At 35.5% G+C, this 16,681-nt stretch overlaps 1 protein-coding gene across 12 annotated transcripts in view; it reads right to left on the bottom strand.

The window, feature by feature from the left end:
* The window catches only part of DGKH (diacylglycerol kinase eta), a 193,421-nt gene that overhangs the window by 49,803 nt on the left and 126,937 nt on the right, over positions 1–16,681 (bottom strand). For 11 of the 12 annotated variants that reach the window (XM_040541214.1, XM_040541225.1, XM_040541288.1 and 8 more), the window contains 8 exons: positions 11,205–11,311; positions 10,188–10,313; positions 8,899–9,001; positions 7,046–7,208; positions 4,824–4,932; positions 4,398–4,537; positions 2,564–2,651; positions 227–312 (listed from right to left, as the gene is read on the bottom strand). In XM_040541214.1, the coding sequence (XP_040397148.1) occupies positions 227–312; positions 2,564–2,651; positions 4,398–4,537; positions 4,824–4,932; positions 7,046–7,208; positions 8,899–9,001; positions 10,188–10,313; positions 11,205–11,311 (922 nt within the window). The remainder of the gene's footprint in view (positions 1–226; positions 313–2,563; positions 2,652–4,397; positions 4,538–4,823; positions 4,933–7,045; positions 7,209–8,898; positions 9,002–10,187; positions 10,314–11,204; positions 11,312–16,681) is intronic. The other variant, XM_040541304.1, reaches the window with a different exon arrangement.

The following is a 16,681-nucleotide window of genomic DNA, read 5'->3' as shown; positions in this document are numbered from 1 at the left end:
TTTTTTTTAAACACTAACATGTTTAGTATTAAGATATCCATTACAATTGTACCATATAGAACTTTTGCAAAGAAAACATCCACTCAAAAGCATATAAATCGACATGTATTAAGCCAAACCAGCTGGGCCAACCACGAGAAAATTGGGCTTATACAGAAGGTTATTATGGCTGTAATGTTTCACAGGGATTCATCCCATACATTGTACATTAAAACAACCAACTCACTTGGCAGATGATATGACAACTGAGTGCTGATCAGAATTGAGAATTTTTGCAAGATGAGCAGCAACTGAATCCTCATAAGCAGATATCTGAAAACAGAGAGGAAAGAAGATTTCCATTTCCACACTTTTCAGCATTTTAACACCAACCAGTGAGTAAAAAACACCTCCAAAAATAGCAGGATTTCCATGGCATAACTACAGCAAGGGCAAGCAGCTGGCAGTGCTGCTCCTATCTGCATACTATATTTTATATACCAAATTTTTAATATTCAAAAACACTGTATCTGATAACTTGATTGACAACTCTTTTTCTCCTGTAGATGAAAGAGTAATTTATTTCTAGGCTAAAAATAGCCCATGAGATAGAAACAATCTACCTTCTTTTCAGATTTATAACATACTATATTATTATAATTTAATTCCCCTTTTTTCCAAAACAAGCAATTTTTCCCTGAAACTAAGCAACTTGTCTAAGAAGAAGTCAAATATCTGTGGTTATAATCTTGAATTTTCTTCTTACTGTCAAATAGTAACTTACTCCCCACAGTAGCCCTACTGACAAAGGCTGCAAAGTCTTTGATGTTATCAAAGACAATCCTTTAATGGTTAATACTTAATTATTTTTTTTACAAAACTGTTTGAGAGAACAAAATCTGTGCATTTTCCTTCTCACCCACGAGAGTTAAATTCTGTAATGCTAAAGAAAAGATTCAGAATGGATCAGAATCACATCCTCACACACTACTATATCCTGCCTCAAAATAGGCATGGATCCAGATCTCATTTTTAAGAGAAAATTCCAGCCACATTCCAGAGTTAAAGCTACAAATAACTCCAATTCTGAAACCTTTTGATGGCTTCCTTTAAGAATCTCTTAAAATCTCATAATGTGTTTTTTGCCCTTGATATGTATAGATATATGTCTCTTTTTTTATATTTACCAGGCAGATATATCAATCTTTTTTTTTCTTTTTTTTTTTTCTCCTGAAAACCAGCCTTAGTTGTAGAATCAAGGGAGGAAAAACAATACCTAAACACCTAATCTCTAAGAATGAACATACTGATGTTTAAACAACAGTAGTCTTCTGTACCAAACCAAGTGAAAGAATTCTCTTGAAACTCAAGGAAAGAGAAGGAAAAGGATTGGATGTATGTTTTTATTTGCTTTTTGAACCACATTTTAATACATTACTTACTGTAAAGGTTAATCATTATTTTCTTAAATATCATAAATCAATAAATTATGCAAAAAACATTAAAATAGGAAACAAACAGGGTACTCAAAAGAAAACACCTTTCTCCAATTCAGATTAATAGATTGCAGAACCAATCTTCCAACAAGAGGTTTTGGATAACCATTTACTTTTATTTTCAGGAGGGGCTAAACATAATTTCAAAGCCGGAACAAATGAGAACATGTATTTTTTTTTCTTTTTTTGTACTTTACGAGATAAAGATACGCTTGTAAATGTTAAGAGTCTTGCAACACTAGAGAAGATAAAGCCTCAAATCCACATTGCTGACACTGTAAACAACCCACAACCACATTAGAATCACAGCCAGTAGGACCCCAGTCTTTTTGCATCTCTATATCCAGCAAGCTGTCAAAGGTTATAACCTCCCTGCCAATTAAAACAGCCTGAATCATTAAATTATTCACGAACTTGCTGATTAATTATTGCTTCTCAAGTAATTTTGAGCTAAAGTTGATATGCATTAAATTTCTCAGGAATATATTATTTTGTCATTTTTAATCAGTCTTTCTATGCCAATTAATTTGATTAAAGCATCTCGCTCTCCCTCAAAATTGAATCCTCATCAGATAGTACAAACACAAATCTAGTTTTAAAGATATACCAAGCTTTTCTTTGAGGTCGCACATGATTTCAAGCTCTCCAAAAGAACAAAGAGAACATTAGGTGGTATTGCCTGATCTAACTCACTTGTACAAGCTCTCTCTTTCTTACAACAGTTTCTTTCTTTCAGAATAACAATCACTGCCTTCAAAATGTTTTTCTCAAAGCTTACTCCAAATTCAAGGTAAGTAGAAAACATTTTGCTTTTTCAGTACATGTCTACAGGAAGAAAATTTTTTTGACTGCTCTGCTGAGGACTCCGTTGCTTTGTCCTTTTTTCGCAAATAATACAGAACTAGAAACCCTGATTATTTGATACACACGCAGTGTAGATATGAATTCAATTGAGTTAGCAGATCAGAAAATATCTGTTTCTATTTTTTTACACAAGTACTTCAATTATATTTCAAATATTGCCATCCCAACAGCTCAAAGTTAAGTACACGAAGAAAAAATAATAATAATCAAAAGTAAAACTTCACCTGGCATTCCTCTGACTCTTCTTCTGCAGTGACTGAAGGAATAGAAGGCTTTGCTGGTAATTTCAGTTCGTATGACATTATACTCCACCTAAAAGGAACATAACAGCTTTTATGTTTCCAGATTATTGGAGTATTATCTCTTCTCCAACATATCAACAAAAAGCAAATTCATTGTCACACCACAGAACAACTTCTTAAACAAACAAACAAACAAAAACTTACATTTTAGTTATAAGCTGAATGAACAAGGGTGAAATATTTAAAACCAATGACAATTTATTACTCTTATTTTTTGTTAGTGACTTGATAATAAATCTTATTTGTAAAGAAATCATGGGACATTCAATGAAGCTAATGGAGACTCCAGGAAAACATTTGCGGTATGAAAGAATTCATGCAAAATAACCATGGAAGTCAAAAGAAAATATATATATGGCTCCTGCAGAAAAGGCTCTAACTTATCATCAGCTTTTCATCTCAACTATGGGGTGAAGGCATGAGAACAAAGCAAAGGGTGAAGTATTTTCATTGACATATGTACTTTTTCCCCTGGTAAAGGACAGTACTCTACAGCATGGGTAGTATGAAACTACTAATATCAACATCCTTCTAAGCATGCTGAAAAAAAAAAAAAAAAAATCACTGCAGATGGCCTTGGGAGCCAATCTACTAAAGTTAGAGCAAGAAAGAATGACACTAAGCACTTTTCAGTACAGAAGACACACATGACTTAATCTATGCATACTCCAGAATGCCCAGGCCAATGATTATTTCTAAAGATAAGTTACAAGCACTTTATATATTTTGCTGTAAAATGATCTAATAGCCTGCAGAACTGTTTAAAATAAAAAATGACTTGATTCTCTATTTAATTAAAAATAAATAAATAAGCAATCGTTTGATAAGACTCAAGTTTTTTGTAGCTAGAATAAGAACAGAAATACCCATGCAGGAAACTAACTGAGCAAAAGATACCAAACACACATATGTGTACTCATCCCAAAAGCAGAGCATTACATCTCCATTAGAATGACACGACCACCAGCTTCTCAGACCTTTTTTTAAATCAGGATTGTTCCTTTGCTTTGTAGATGGAAATAGATAGCCTGGAATTACCATACAAAACCAGGAGTGGGAAGATCACTTTTTTTTGACTAAGAAAATGCCACAACAAATAGAAATAGCAGCACTGGATCAAGCCAAAGATCTTCTTAGCCCAGCTTCTTGTCTACAGCTGCTAATGCCTCAGGCATACAAGAGTGAAGGCGCATCATGCGAATTGTCCTCACACCCAAGGAAACAAAGCTCAGGTATTTCCAAAATAAAGATGCTACCTTTAATAGTATTTAATAGCATGCAGGGAGTTGGTAAAACTGCCCACAATGGTTTTGAATCTATGCAATTTCTTAATGCTTATAAATTCTACTAACAGACAGTTGTGCAGCTTCATCAGCTATATAAAAAAAAGTCTCTTTTTGTTCATCTTTGGGCAAAACACTTTCAAGTCTCATCAGCCACCCTCCTCCCTGACTTTTCAATTTGAAACAGACAGTGAAGATCTGTCCCAATTACTGTTTCAACCTCCCTCATCGTTAGTATCTGTACCCTCATATAGACAAGGACTTTTCTACATGGTCCTGGGCAACCTCGGTGTCCCTGCTTGAGCAGAAGACCAGAAGGACCAGAAGACCTCCAGAGGTCCCTTCTGACCTTAACCATTCTGTGCTTCTGTGATTAAGTTTCCATCCATTAAGATGGATTTAGACCATCAGAAAACCAAACAAATATAATTTGAATCTCATGGTAAATCAGGTATATACACATTTCAGTTTACCTGTCTAACATTTTCGTGCTGGCTCGTTCCAATTTCTCCAAAATCTGAGGAAGTTGTGTATCATCATCACAGGATCCTCCCCAACCAAGGACACGAGCAAGGTCATTTCCAGTACCAAGGGGTAACACTCCTAACTGACACTGAAACACAACACAGGAGCAAATCTACTATTGAAAACTAGAAAGAAAAAGTGCAAACTATTACAAATGCTTGTTATTTCAAGCAACCAATGTCAATTGCATAGCTGATGTCTAAAGCCTGTAAATCAAAATGTGTAATCAAGGTAAAACTTACCCTGTTTACTTCCCAGAAAATTTTCATTTAACAGAACTGCTGAGTTTGGTCCATATAAACACGAGAATGAACAAAGTTAAGGAAGATTAAGCATACAAAAGTATAGTGAAGGAAATAAGTATACACACTTGCCTGTTTGTGCAAACTGAGTTTATCAATTTCTGACAACACCCAACCCACGCTTCCATCTCCACCACATACAAGAATCCGGAAGTTGTCGAACTTCTGAAATAACCGCAAACTGGAGAGAAAATGTGGCCTGTTAGAATCAGCTATGTTTGTTACTGACAGACCAATTATACTAATGAGCAACCATTAAACGAAAATAGGGTACATGGCACCTTTATGTTGAGTCTTGTATTGTTCTGAGGTATGTGGATACAACCAACTACTGTAATAAACATATCTGCATCCCATCTATCACTGACCACTTCTACTAACATTTCTGATAAATAACATGCAGAGTTTTACTTTAAAAAATTCCCTTGATATTGTTTTCAGGATTTTATTATTATTATTCAAAAAATTTCTGAGCTTTGAAATGACAACTGCTCTGTGCTTCCCACTTAGGTCAGAAGCACAAGGCACCACCAGGAATTTTTCACAAGAAAAGGTTACGACACGACAACAGGATGTGCTCCACAATACAGGTGGGCTTTTGCCAACTTGTGACTAACGAAATGCAAGGACAGTTCGAGGCAATTATTACACACAAGGTGATGACAACAATGTAGAACAAAGAATACCGTATTTTATATTAGATCCTTAAAGCAGTATCCTGCTCTCACTTCCTATGGCTCATTCTGTTCTACAAAATACAATACTCTTCACCAGTACAGAAAATGGGGACAAGAAAGATAGAACAAGCAGAAAGGCGAGACACAGAGGAAAGGGGAATGAGATATGAGGAAACAGCCAAGAGGTAAAAACAACAGGGATTTAAACTTAAAATAAATAAATAAATAATAATAATAAAGAATTTGAAAGCGTTAAGTTTTAAAATAATAAAAATAAAGATGTTTATTTTTAATGCATGTTATTTTCCAGAACATGTATAATCCCAGAACTGTTTCTAAAAAGCAACATATTAAGATCACAAATTTTAGATGCGTTCAGATTTTTCTAAAGAAAATAACGTCTCTTGTACATGATAGGTAGATACCTATTCAGAACAAAAGATGCAGATATTAGAGGAAAAAATACAGATACCAGAATTTCTACTACCCCTGACAAAAGGGAGAAAGGCCCCTAGAAATATACTCTCTCCAATGAATGCAACTATGCTTTTTAGTTCAACTAGAAAAAAAAAGAAAACATCGTTCAATCTGATAGAATAACTGCTAAGGACCTCTCTTTGGAAACTGATAGAGAAAAAATATTTAAAAGCAACCAATCTGACCTACAATTACTGTGCAAATCCAAAGTGAATGTCTTGAATCATACTAATTTCAGATAAAACTATATGAAGCAAGAGAGCTTTCAAAACAGGCATATTTTTTCAGATTGTCTCTCAAAAACTCTCTCCAGTTAAGACAAGCCTTCCTTAGTTTTATGTGATTATAATTACATGTACATAATGTTAGCTGAAGGGGACTTAGATTAATCTCAAATTTAAATCATAATGGATTATAATGAAAAGAATATTACAACTTAGAGTTAATACATTTCCGTAACACAGTACTAACTATAAAAACCCACAGCTGTATTCCCCTATATTTGTATTATTTGCCCACTGCTTTAACTTATTTTTTTTTCATTTACTATGTCTCAATTTTTATCATGCAAGCAAAATACTGCATCTTTAAGATTACCAAAATTGTGTTTCCAGTTGGTGTTACTGATATTAATAGGGCACTTAACCATAAGGCTACATCTGAGTAGAATTACGTTAGCTAACAGAAAAATGTGCATGAATTTAATCTTCATGAATGTGCAAAGATGATTGGGTTGTGGCCACCACTCTGCAAATTTCACCCCTCTCTCCAATGATCTACTTCTAGATTTTGTAGAATGCCTGATTGTTTTAATTGTGGTCTTACTCCAAATTTGGTGATATGCTCATCTTCATGACCACTCACATATGTTGCCTAAATCATATTTTGAACATTGTTTTACAATGAAACAAGTTTAAGTATATTCACGATCACCCATTGCAGAAGAGTTTTTCTAAAATGAAAATGTTATCCTGAAATCCCTTCAACCACCAGAATTCATACTAAGACTGTTATCTATTTCAAATTTTAAATAGGAAGATATTGGTGACAGAATTATAGCAATGAGGGGACAATACAATACTGTACTTTGCACTATATTCCCTTGCAGAAAGGATTGCTTGAGATTTCCGAGGTCATTACCCTAAGTGAGGTCCTCCATTCATTAAATCGAACACCTGAGCTGGATTTAACGACTGTTTGAATCGACGAAGAAACTTTACTCCCTGATTGTCTCCACTCTTTGAGTTAACAAAAACTAAAAGAGGACTGGCACAGGATGGCGGGCATGTGGCTTTCCAGAAACCTGTGAACATAGTTAGAAAGAATGAAATAAATAAGGCTTTCTAATATGAACAACACAAAAAGAAATCATGGGAAAGAGGAAGAAAGGAATGAAAGACAAAAGGAGTACGTCTTATCATGCATTACATAAACACTAAACTGAAAAGTAGCCCTTTAAGGAAAACATAATTGCTCAAAATTTACCAGTTCATTTTTTCTCTCAAGTATTTTCAGTGCCTAGTTTTAGTAAAATCCTGAAGACAATAGCTTTATTGTTTTTCTACAGTGAACAAGGTTAGCTTTTTAGAATACTGCTCAAATCTCTTCTTCACAGATTATCACATAATTAAATACAAATTTCAGCTGGAAATGTTTGTTTTTTAATCTGATTTTTCTTTAACCTTACTGGGTTGAACTTGCTTATCCAAGACTGAACTTTCTACGAATAAGTTATCATACTCAGTTGCTCTTTACATGAGATTTTTTTTTCAGGCTTAAGTTATACTATTGAATATAACAGAATTATTGAACAACAGACCTTCAGTTGTGATCCAAAGCTCATTAACGTCAATGAAGGTCTTAACTGATTATAGCAGGCTCTCTATAAGGCCCTCAGTAAATAGCACTAATGGACACTGCTGTCGGTAACATTACCACTTCATGGAAGTAGTGCTTTCTCATCAAAACCTGACATCATAAGTATAGGTGTTGACATTTACCTCAGGCAATATTAAAATAATTATGCCATTTTTATTGCCTAGAACAAATAGTAAAACTACATATAAAAATTGGTTTTAAAGGATGCTACTATAATTCCACATTATAATAATGCATAATTTAAAATAAGGTTTGTTTAATTTATTCAAGTGTGAGGAAAAATAATTTCACATATGAAACAATCTTCTTAGCATGAATGAGAGATAGCAGCATGATGCTCTGGTCTGAGACACCAAAGAGCAAGTAAATAGAAAAGACCAAATATATACAGTATAAACAATGACTTTTGTTAGCTTCATACAATAAAAGTCATTAAACTGTGTTAAAGTTGTTGGTCTACATTTGTCATCAACAGGAACTATAAAAAGAAAGCTGTTAGATTTCGTGATAGTCCATATTAATTCCACTCCCTGCCTTCAAATAAAGTCTCCCACTGCTCACGTATCTCTATCCTGAGCCACAAAAGAGCATGTCTGAGTTGTGAACATTTGCTGGGTTTCTTTATCAGTGTGTTGCAGGATTCTTACACTGCTTATATTTAAAAGAAATTCAGAGAGACTGTATAACCAATTCTGCTCTTTAGCCTGGTAAGACAGCTTTTGGATCTGAGCCATTCAGCTAGCTTACTTTAGCCAGCATTTAGCATAAAGCAAAGTTATCTAGAATTTGAGAGCACATTCTGCAAGTGATGCATGTCAGGCAGACATCAGACCACTTTGTCTAAAGACTCTGATCATTCAGTTGAAAAGTTTCCAAGAGTCATAAATAAAAATGGGAAAAAAAATAATCTAGTGGGGTAACTTTCAAAAGCATTTAAAAAATCTTGTTGGTTAAATAGCCCTCTAAAAAGCTATATGGAAAATTCTACTATTCTCTAAATTTGAAGACTGCATTTGCCTGTTTAGCTGAGGGATTTTACGCTTGTTTAGTAATACAGATATCACTAGACACTGCAAGTCCAGAGCTACCACTGAACACACTACAATACTACGTACCATCAGAGTCTATACTGTTTAGTGCTGTTGGAGGTATGATCGATACCTTACATTGGCCGAGTGGACATTTACGAGGATACAGATCTTTACAGGCAGTGTGAACCTAAAAAAGAAAGAAAAAATGATTTCCCTACCCTACAGTGGAATTTCTGCGTCAAACTATAACTTATACAATATCTATGTAATAACAACACATTTAACATTTGGGTGTAGATTGAAGAGTGGAACTGCACAAAAACATATGAACATTCAACCACAGAGGCTGGTTACTCGTTCCACAAGATCTAACTTTGGAGAACTTCATCTTTGGCTACCCCTATAGCAGGTGTGAATTGTCCTTTCAAGGGAATCACTTACCTCCATCCCCTGTCAAGGTATGACCAAATTCCCAGCAGCCAGCATCTGTGCTGAGGGGAGAAGGCACCCTGTACACATGCAAAGCTACAGTTCTATACTTGCCCAGTCCACCTGGATACTCAGGAAGATCTACTGCAGGAAAGCTAGCATACCTATCAAGCTAGACAAACCAGCTGAAGGTACAGCTAGTGTCCCATAAACTATGTGTTGTATTGGCCTCTTTCATAGTTACTAGAAAACCAGACACATGCAGAGGGTGCTGCACTTCACCTAAATTTCAGATCACCTAGATTTGAAATTCATCACTGGAGATTTCAATAACTTTCCGCTGCCTACACACAGAGATTTAGACATCTATATGCTGAAAGCCTCAACCATAAAAAGTCTGCTGGCTTTCCACTTCTATACTCCAGCATATATACACTAACATATACTCTAGCATTCTTTTTAGACAAGCTAAAAAAAATAAAGAATAAAATATATTTTGGGGAAAGAGCAATTGTGCATTACAGAATTTCAATGAGCAACCTACGGACCATACTGAAGAAGAGAACTTCACGAGTCCTGCAGTAATATTTTTAAAGATGAATGCAAATTATCCATTATAAAAGAGACAAGAAAGTTAACATATGATTATCAAGCATATAGAACAGGCAGCAGAATCTTCAGTTATCAGTTAGGAGAAGGCAGAGAAACCACGTTGGATGTCAACACCTTTTAAAGAAAAGCTGCATCTGTGGGTGTATTAAAAATTAAACAAAGCAAGTACGACAGTCATGAGAAATGATTAACATTAGAGAGACCTGAGTTTGCACAAGCTGCCCGCTCCTACTTAATCCAAAAGCAAGGTTAGAAATGAAAAAGAAAAAAAAATGGCAAGGTATAAAGCTGGCAGAATCTTAGGCACTTGGAAGCGGGTTCATTGCACCTACCATAGCTTTACACCAAAGGCACTTCCAATCTTGCAGGCGTAAAACACTGCCACAGGTCTTGTCACAGACTGCACATTTGGCACTGACAGGCAAATTACCCTCTAACCACTGGTGAGGCATAGCTACCTGTGAAGAAGTAGTCATAAAAGTTAAACACTCAGAAATAGAAATTACAGGCTTTTGTGTCTCAATTACAGGTAGATTTTAACTGCTTCCCATAGCTCTTCCCTTTGATCAAAAAAGCAGGTACAGCAAACTAGCATGAGTGACACCGATTCTTGCAAGGCAATGGCTATCAAGATAGGCTATGGTGCTGTTTCACACGCTAGGCAGAAAATGTGACATCTGAAGAAGGGATAGACATCTCACTCAACTATTCATGACACTGTGGTAGCAACTAACCACAAAATAGCACGACAGTTAAATCTAGAGACTCCCTAAAATAAATAAGTACCCATTCACTTAATGCTGACTACTTAGCACAAACCAATCAAAATAACTAAAACTCAGAATGGGCAGGACAGCAGAGTATATCTGTGGCTTTATGTACCACCTCAGTCATCCACAACTGATATGTCACAGCTCTATACGCAGTCCCTAAACCGAGTATGAAGCTTTTCTTAGTGCACTCACTGTAATAATTTAAAGAGAATAGCTATCAATAAGGAGGACACAAAACAGATTGTCAAAAGAACTCAGTAATGGCATAAAATACCACTTTTGCATAAGAGCAATCAGAAATTCTCGGAGCAATTCTCCAGCTTCAGAGTTTCTCTGCGTGTGGTCTTTGAAATCTTGTACCACAGGGACAATCAAGAGCCCACAAATACTAAACTTGTCTTGTAAGATAGAAATATAACTTTTTGTTTTAAATACCATGTTAATCTCTGAAAAGCGTTCAGGAATACATACCATTAACTTCAATGGGTCTCATGACAACATTTCTATGCTTAGCCATTTTTTTCCATTAAGAAGAAACAGCTGTTGGAAAGTACTGTAAATAACAGTAGTACTTACACCATCTTCATCTTCAATGATATCTTTTCCAATGGAGGCTAATGTAGTCCACTTGCAGTTATTTGTTGCTCTGACAGCACATCTTTTATGTGCTTTAAACTTACACACTGCAATACACACATAAACATGTAAACTATGTTATTTGTTGTATTTCGGTGATACATATCTTAGAAAAATAAATATATTCCATAAAACAGCCAAGCACTTGTTACTTAGTGTTGCACACAGACTAACTAAAAGAAAATTCAGCTTATAATCACTCCAGTTTAAAATCAGTGAACTGGATTTAGGGGCAACAGATCCTGTATGCAGCCTTTGCAGTTTTTCATACACTCTTTGAAAGAGTTCAGCATTTGCAAACCTTCGGGGCTTGAGTATCTCTGCAACCTTACAGCTGAATGATTAGCCAGGCTAAGAGCATCTGCTAGAAAAACGGTTAGAAAACTCAGCAGCTGAGAAATACCCTGTTTTGTTTGCTTAGCTGTAGCCCATGTTAACTGTGTCCTCAAATTCACATCACTCCCCATTTTTCAAGTGCAATGCAATGTATAATATACCTCTAATATGCCTTTATGCTTTTGCATTTTCTATTCCTACAGTGACACAACTCAGATATCTGGTTTAAATTTACAGGATGCAATGGGAGAGTGTTTTAGAGATGAGTTTTGCTTCAGGAGCTCTGCTTCTTTGGTTAAAGTATCCCTTTTACACACTGTACTATGTTGGTTTTCCCAGACTCTGAGAAAGTGAAGGATTAGGTGATGATATATTTATTCAGGCAACTAGTGGTTACAGTATTTTCCGAGAGGTTACAGTAAGTGAGGAAGAGCCTGACTTCTTACAGGATTATTTATGAAAAAATGCAGTAATCATAATAATCAACACAGACGTCTAATACAGGCAATCTAATAACTATTTGTATTTTGTTCGATTTAATTAGTATCACTATTTAATTATACCACTCTAAACCAAGCAGACTGACGCATACAACTGTGGGTATTTCTGTTATTGAAAGTGCATGAGATCATTCTATTTGGAGTGCATTATATAAATTATTTTGGCAAAGATCATTAAAGGTTTATGAGAACTAGCCAGCAGACCAGAAGTGGTAGTCTTTTTTTCGAACAAATATTTGACAGGAAACTATCAAAAGGTTTGGCTCATCGCTTGTCTGCCGTTAAAAACATTAAGCCATGGTAGAAAAGGTCTTGTGAATCATAAATTTCTCATTTTAATTCCACTGATCCATTGCCAGATCAATTTAAAAAGTGAACAGAAACTATGGAAGCAACATTTGACAGCCATTATCTGTATTCTGGGAGATGTGTGACAGCATGTGTTTAGTTCAAAGAAAGAAAAGGAAACAGAAAAAGGAGTATTGCTGCTTTACAGCAACTCCCCTGGTCATTTCAAAAAGCAGTGTTCACAGACTCAACGTGTGCAAATATCCCATATTCCTCAACTAACAGGATAGGCTCGCATTTTTAAAATAGCTCAGCATCATATTGTTGTGAGTTTGCCAATGCAAGCTGGTTCCACATGTCTAAAAACTCAGCTGTCAGAGAAGCATAGAAACAGAAGCTGTATTTTCAAATGTGTTGGGCCTTGAGCAGTTTTGCCACTTGAATGTTTTGGAGAAGACATGCTATCAAATTCAGCCTTGAACTCAAAAGTGATATGCATTTGTCTTTGCTGTGCAGATCAAAATAGAACACATCAGGAATGAGGGGCAGTAGAAAAATCCAAATGACTAAGGCATGCAAAAATAACAGAATTTTAAAATCCTCTCGACCTTCAAATAGATCTCAGTGCCCTGTATTCACCTTCTGCCCTCTCAGCCACAAAAGGATGTGAAGACCTGCAGCAAGCCACATTATGGACAATATTCTGGCAAGAGACAGCTAAAGTTCGCTTTGTGGGCACAATATAATTTAACAAATCTCAAACTAGACTTTCTGTAAGTCACCCCCTGCAGCCCCAATATCATCTAACAACAATTCAAATTATTTTGAGCATTGAGCAAACATTACTAGAAACAACGATCTTAAGACAAATGGAATTTTCCATCAAAACACACAGTGGAACAGAAAAGAGCAGTATAAGGGAAATTTTAAGTCAAATCTCAACCTTAGTTACCACTAGCCCCTAATGTCTTTTGTCTCAGATGATATTGGATTCCATTCACAAATTTGTCTGATATCTGAAATCTTTTGGAAATATGCGAACATGTTGCTAAGCCACTACTTTGCCAATGAAATTTAAATTATGAGAAAAGAAAAAAAAAAAAAAACAACAGCCAATCCAAATCTAGACTATTTGTAGAACATTATTTTAAATTTTAATTTCCTGTGTAAATGTTTCTAGCTGGAATATAAAGTTGATCTCTCTGAAAGCCAACCAACAGAATGACTTAATTAGCAAACAGTTGTCACAGTTACACCAACATCTGCTGTCAGAGAGTGATTAAATCTGCTGCTATTATTATCTATAATGGAGAAAAGTCAACATTATAGAATGTCATCAAATAAGCTCTTGCATTCAAAATATAGATCTTTGCTATAAAATACTTCTGCCTCAAAGGCCTTTCATTCTATCCACCCATCAATACGACTACGTTGGGGAAAAGACATTGAGTGTCCTGCCAACCTTACCACTCTAACACCTATTTTATGAGTACTGTCTTCTGCATTCTTCAAAGAACAAGACACTGAGGCTGTTCTTTTCCAACTTTAAAGGCCAAATCCAAAGTTTTGAAACTGATCTGACGACCCCTGAGTTTACGTTGTCCAGATAGAAGGATTTGTCTTGGGGTATTCCAAGAAACCTGCTGTTTTGTTTCCAAGAATACTATCACACACAGGATTGACAAACCACAGTGAAAATGGAGTGACTTGAATGAAAACAGCAACCTAACTTCACTCCAATTTGCAGTCTATGCCTATGTTTTATAGGATAAAATTCAGTAGTTTCTTGGTAGCTTTTAGTATTTTCATTTCAGTAACTAAGTTGATTTATACTTCAGAGTGCTAAAAATACTTGTATTACAAAGATAAGGACTACAAAATCAAGTTAGTCATGCAACTTTAATTTAGTTTCTGTATGCATGTGTGAAATCTTCAGTTACTTGATAATGCTCTTTTTGAGAAGAGGACCCTCATTGCCTCATGAATGGGTGGTTCTTGATAAGTATGCACCTGTGCCGTACTCTGATTCATAGTAATTTTCAACAGCTATTTGCCTCATTTACCAAAAGCTAGTGAAATACTGCTTTTTAGACACAAATATTCATTTCTTCCTGGTCTTTTTTTTTTTTTTTTTTTTTTTTTTTTAATTATTGTGTTCAGCATGACAATTTTTGAAAAAATGCACCTTTGTTTTCTCTGTACTGGGCAAATGGGCAAATATGGGTTTGATTAACACCCATTTTAACAAAGGGGTAAGTGAAGCATACAGAGATAAAGGACAATGTTGTCCACTAATTTTGGGTATCAAAAAGGCAACGAAGACCTGTTCATTCAATACTAGATATCTTGTATCAGTCTCTTCAAAATGCAGCTTCAGCTGAGTTCTGCAGTTATAGAACACTCAGCACTTCCATGATATAGGCCCCAGATTATCAATCTAGGTGCCCAGAAAACAAACAAGTAACTACGGATTTGATCAGAAATATCAGTTAAATGGTTTTCCCAGGATTGCAAAGGGGTACAGTGTGATACAAAGTCCCAGAACACAGTTTTCTATAGTCTAATTTAACTACAAACATCCTTTCTCTTCCAAGTGGCTTCACTATTCATTCTCCAGTCTTTGAAAAAAATGTGACAAAAGTCCTGGAGACAATGAGTACCCAACCAATGTATGTGCAATGCCCTGGGCAATGGGTAAGAGGATGAGAGTTTTGTGTGAAAAAAAACAAAACAAAACAAAACAAAACAAAAAAAGCAGTTGTAATGAAAAAAGATCAAGTGCACAAAGTGCATTTGCTGAGACAATTTAACCCTAGTATTTTCTTATTGCTTGACTTTATGATCCTAAACTGTTCTTTCAACATTGTTTTGTCTGTGCAATTCATCACAGTAGAGAGCATCTCATTTAAACTGCAATTTCCATCTTATTAGGAATACTCAGTCATCAAGACTCAGTCATGATAACGAAAACACAACATAGAGAAATACATCTTCGAGAATAATCAAAAAGGCTGCATTCACTGTCAATGACTTGGATAGAAATGCAGTATTAATACAGAGAAATTGAGGCTAAAGAGCTTTGAAAGAGCTTCTGTAGATAGCGATCTGTAGATCTTTAGGATTCTTTGTCTAAATATTCAATATATCTCCATATTTTCTGACAACCTCTTGATTCCTGAGCATATAGCAAGCTAAATTCCGAATAAGAGAAATATCTGAGGAGCATAAAGAACAAAAGCCTTACTTTATTCAGCTTGCTTGTGAAAATTCCAAAGCAAGATAAAATATGTAATTTCTCTGTCCTACTAAAGACTGTGGATGAATGTAGGGGAGATCATTCCTTTAGAGTTAGCTAGAGGAAAATCTTCATTTATCAACACACACACACAAAAACCACTTAAAAGTACATTATCTTTTGAGAAGACACAGAAGAAGAAACCAGTGGGAGGAATAGCACTGCACAATTGCATACAATTAACTTTTTTAAAAGTCAACTGCTTTTTGAGCAGTAAAAAGAATGCAGCATGGTTGATATGTATTTATGCCTCCATTTTGACATTTCATATTGATTCTTTGACTTCTAAAGAGATGCAAGTTCACACTATAGTCTTTCCCCTAGTAAAGGCATTAACATGCCCCCTTTTCCAACACTAGCTTTCACAAAACTTACAGAAGTATCCTCAGGGTGCCTGTATTTAATTTGGTCAACCTTTGCCAAAGGTTACTGGCAGAGAAGAGGCCCCCAAAAAGAAGGCACCCAGCTTACTCCCAAAATAAATGAGGCTCGTGCTATCAGGCTAAAAAAACTGTTGTGTAGTACTATTGGAGACCAGCAGGTCTAAGAGAATAAAATATTACGAGAGTGATCTTCTAAAGTATTGTGAGCTGCAGAATGTCAGCAAAGGGATTTATTTTTATTTTTGCCTACAGCTAGCAGTCCAGAATCAGACCACAAAGAGTACAAAGGCTCTAAGCTACTTTCAAGATAACTTGGTGTGCCAGTAACCCAAACCACTGAAAGGAGGAAGAGTTCCAATATCTCCTGAGAAGAAGCCTCTCATGCTTCTTAATACATGAGATAATAGAGAAGCTTGGGATCAACGACCACACAAATAATTGAATTTAGTATAGATATAAATGGATTCCCAGAGTAAAGCAGCACTAGAGGCTTCAGATGTCAGGCATGAATATTTAAACATTTTTTTTAAAGCTGCAATGAGAAAAAGTAGAACAGAACATGTCTGGGGAATGTGAAGACTCCATACCTACACTACATCATCTCTTAAAACAGTA

Source organism: Cygnus olor, chromosome 1 (assembly GCF_009769625.2).
Source record: "Cygnus olor isolate bCygOlo1 chromosome 1, bCygOlo1.pri.v2, whole genome shotgun sequence".
Classification (NCBI taxonomy): domain Eukaryota; kingdom Metazoa; phylum Chordata; class Aves; order Anseriformes; family Anatidae; genus Cygnus; species Cygnus olor.
Note: the sequence above shows the minus strand (reverse complement) of the source record. Positions and strands in the feature narration are given on the sequence as shown.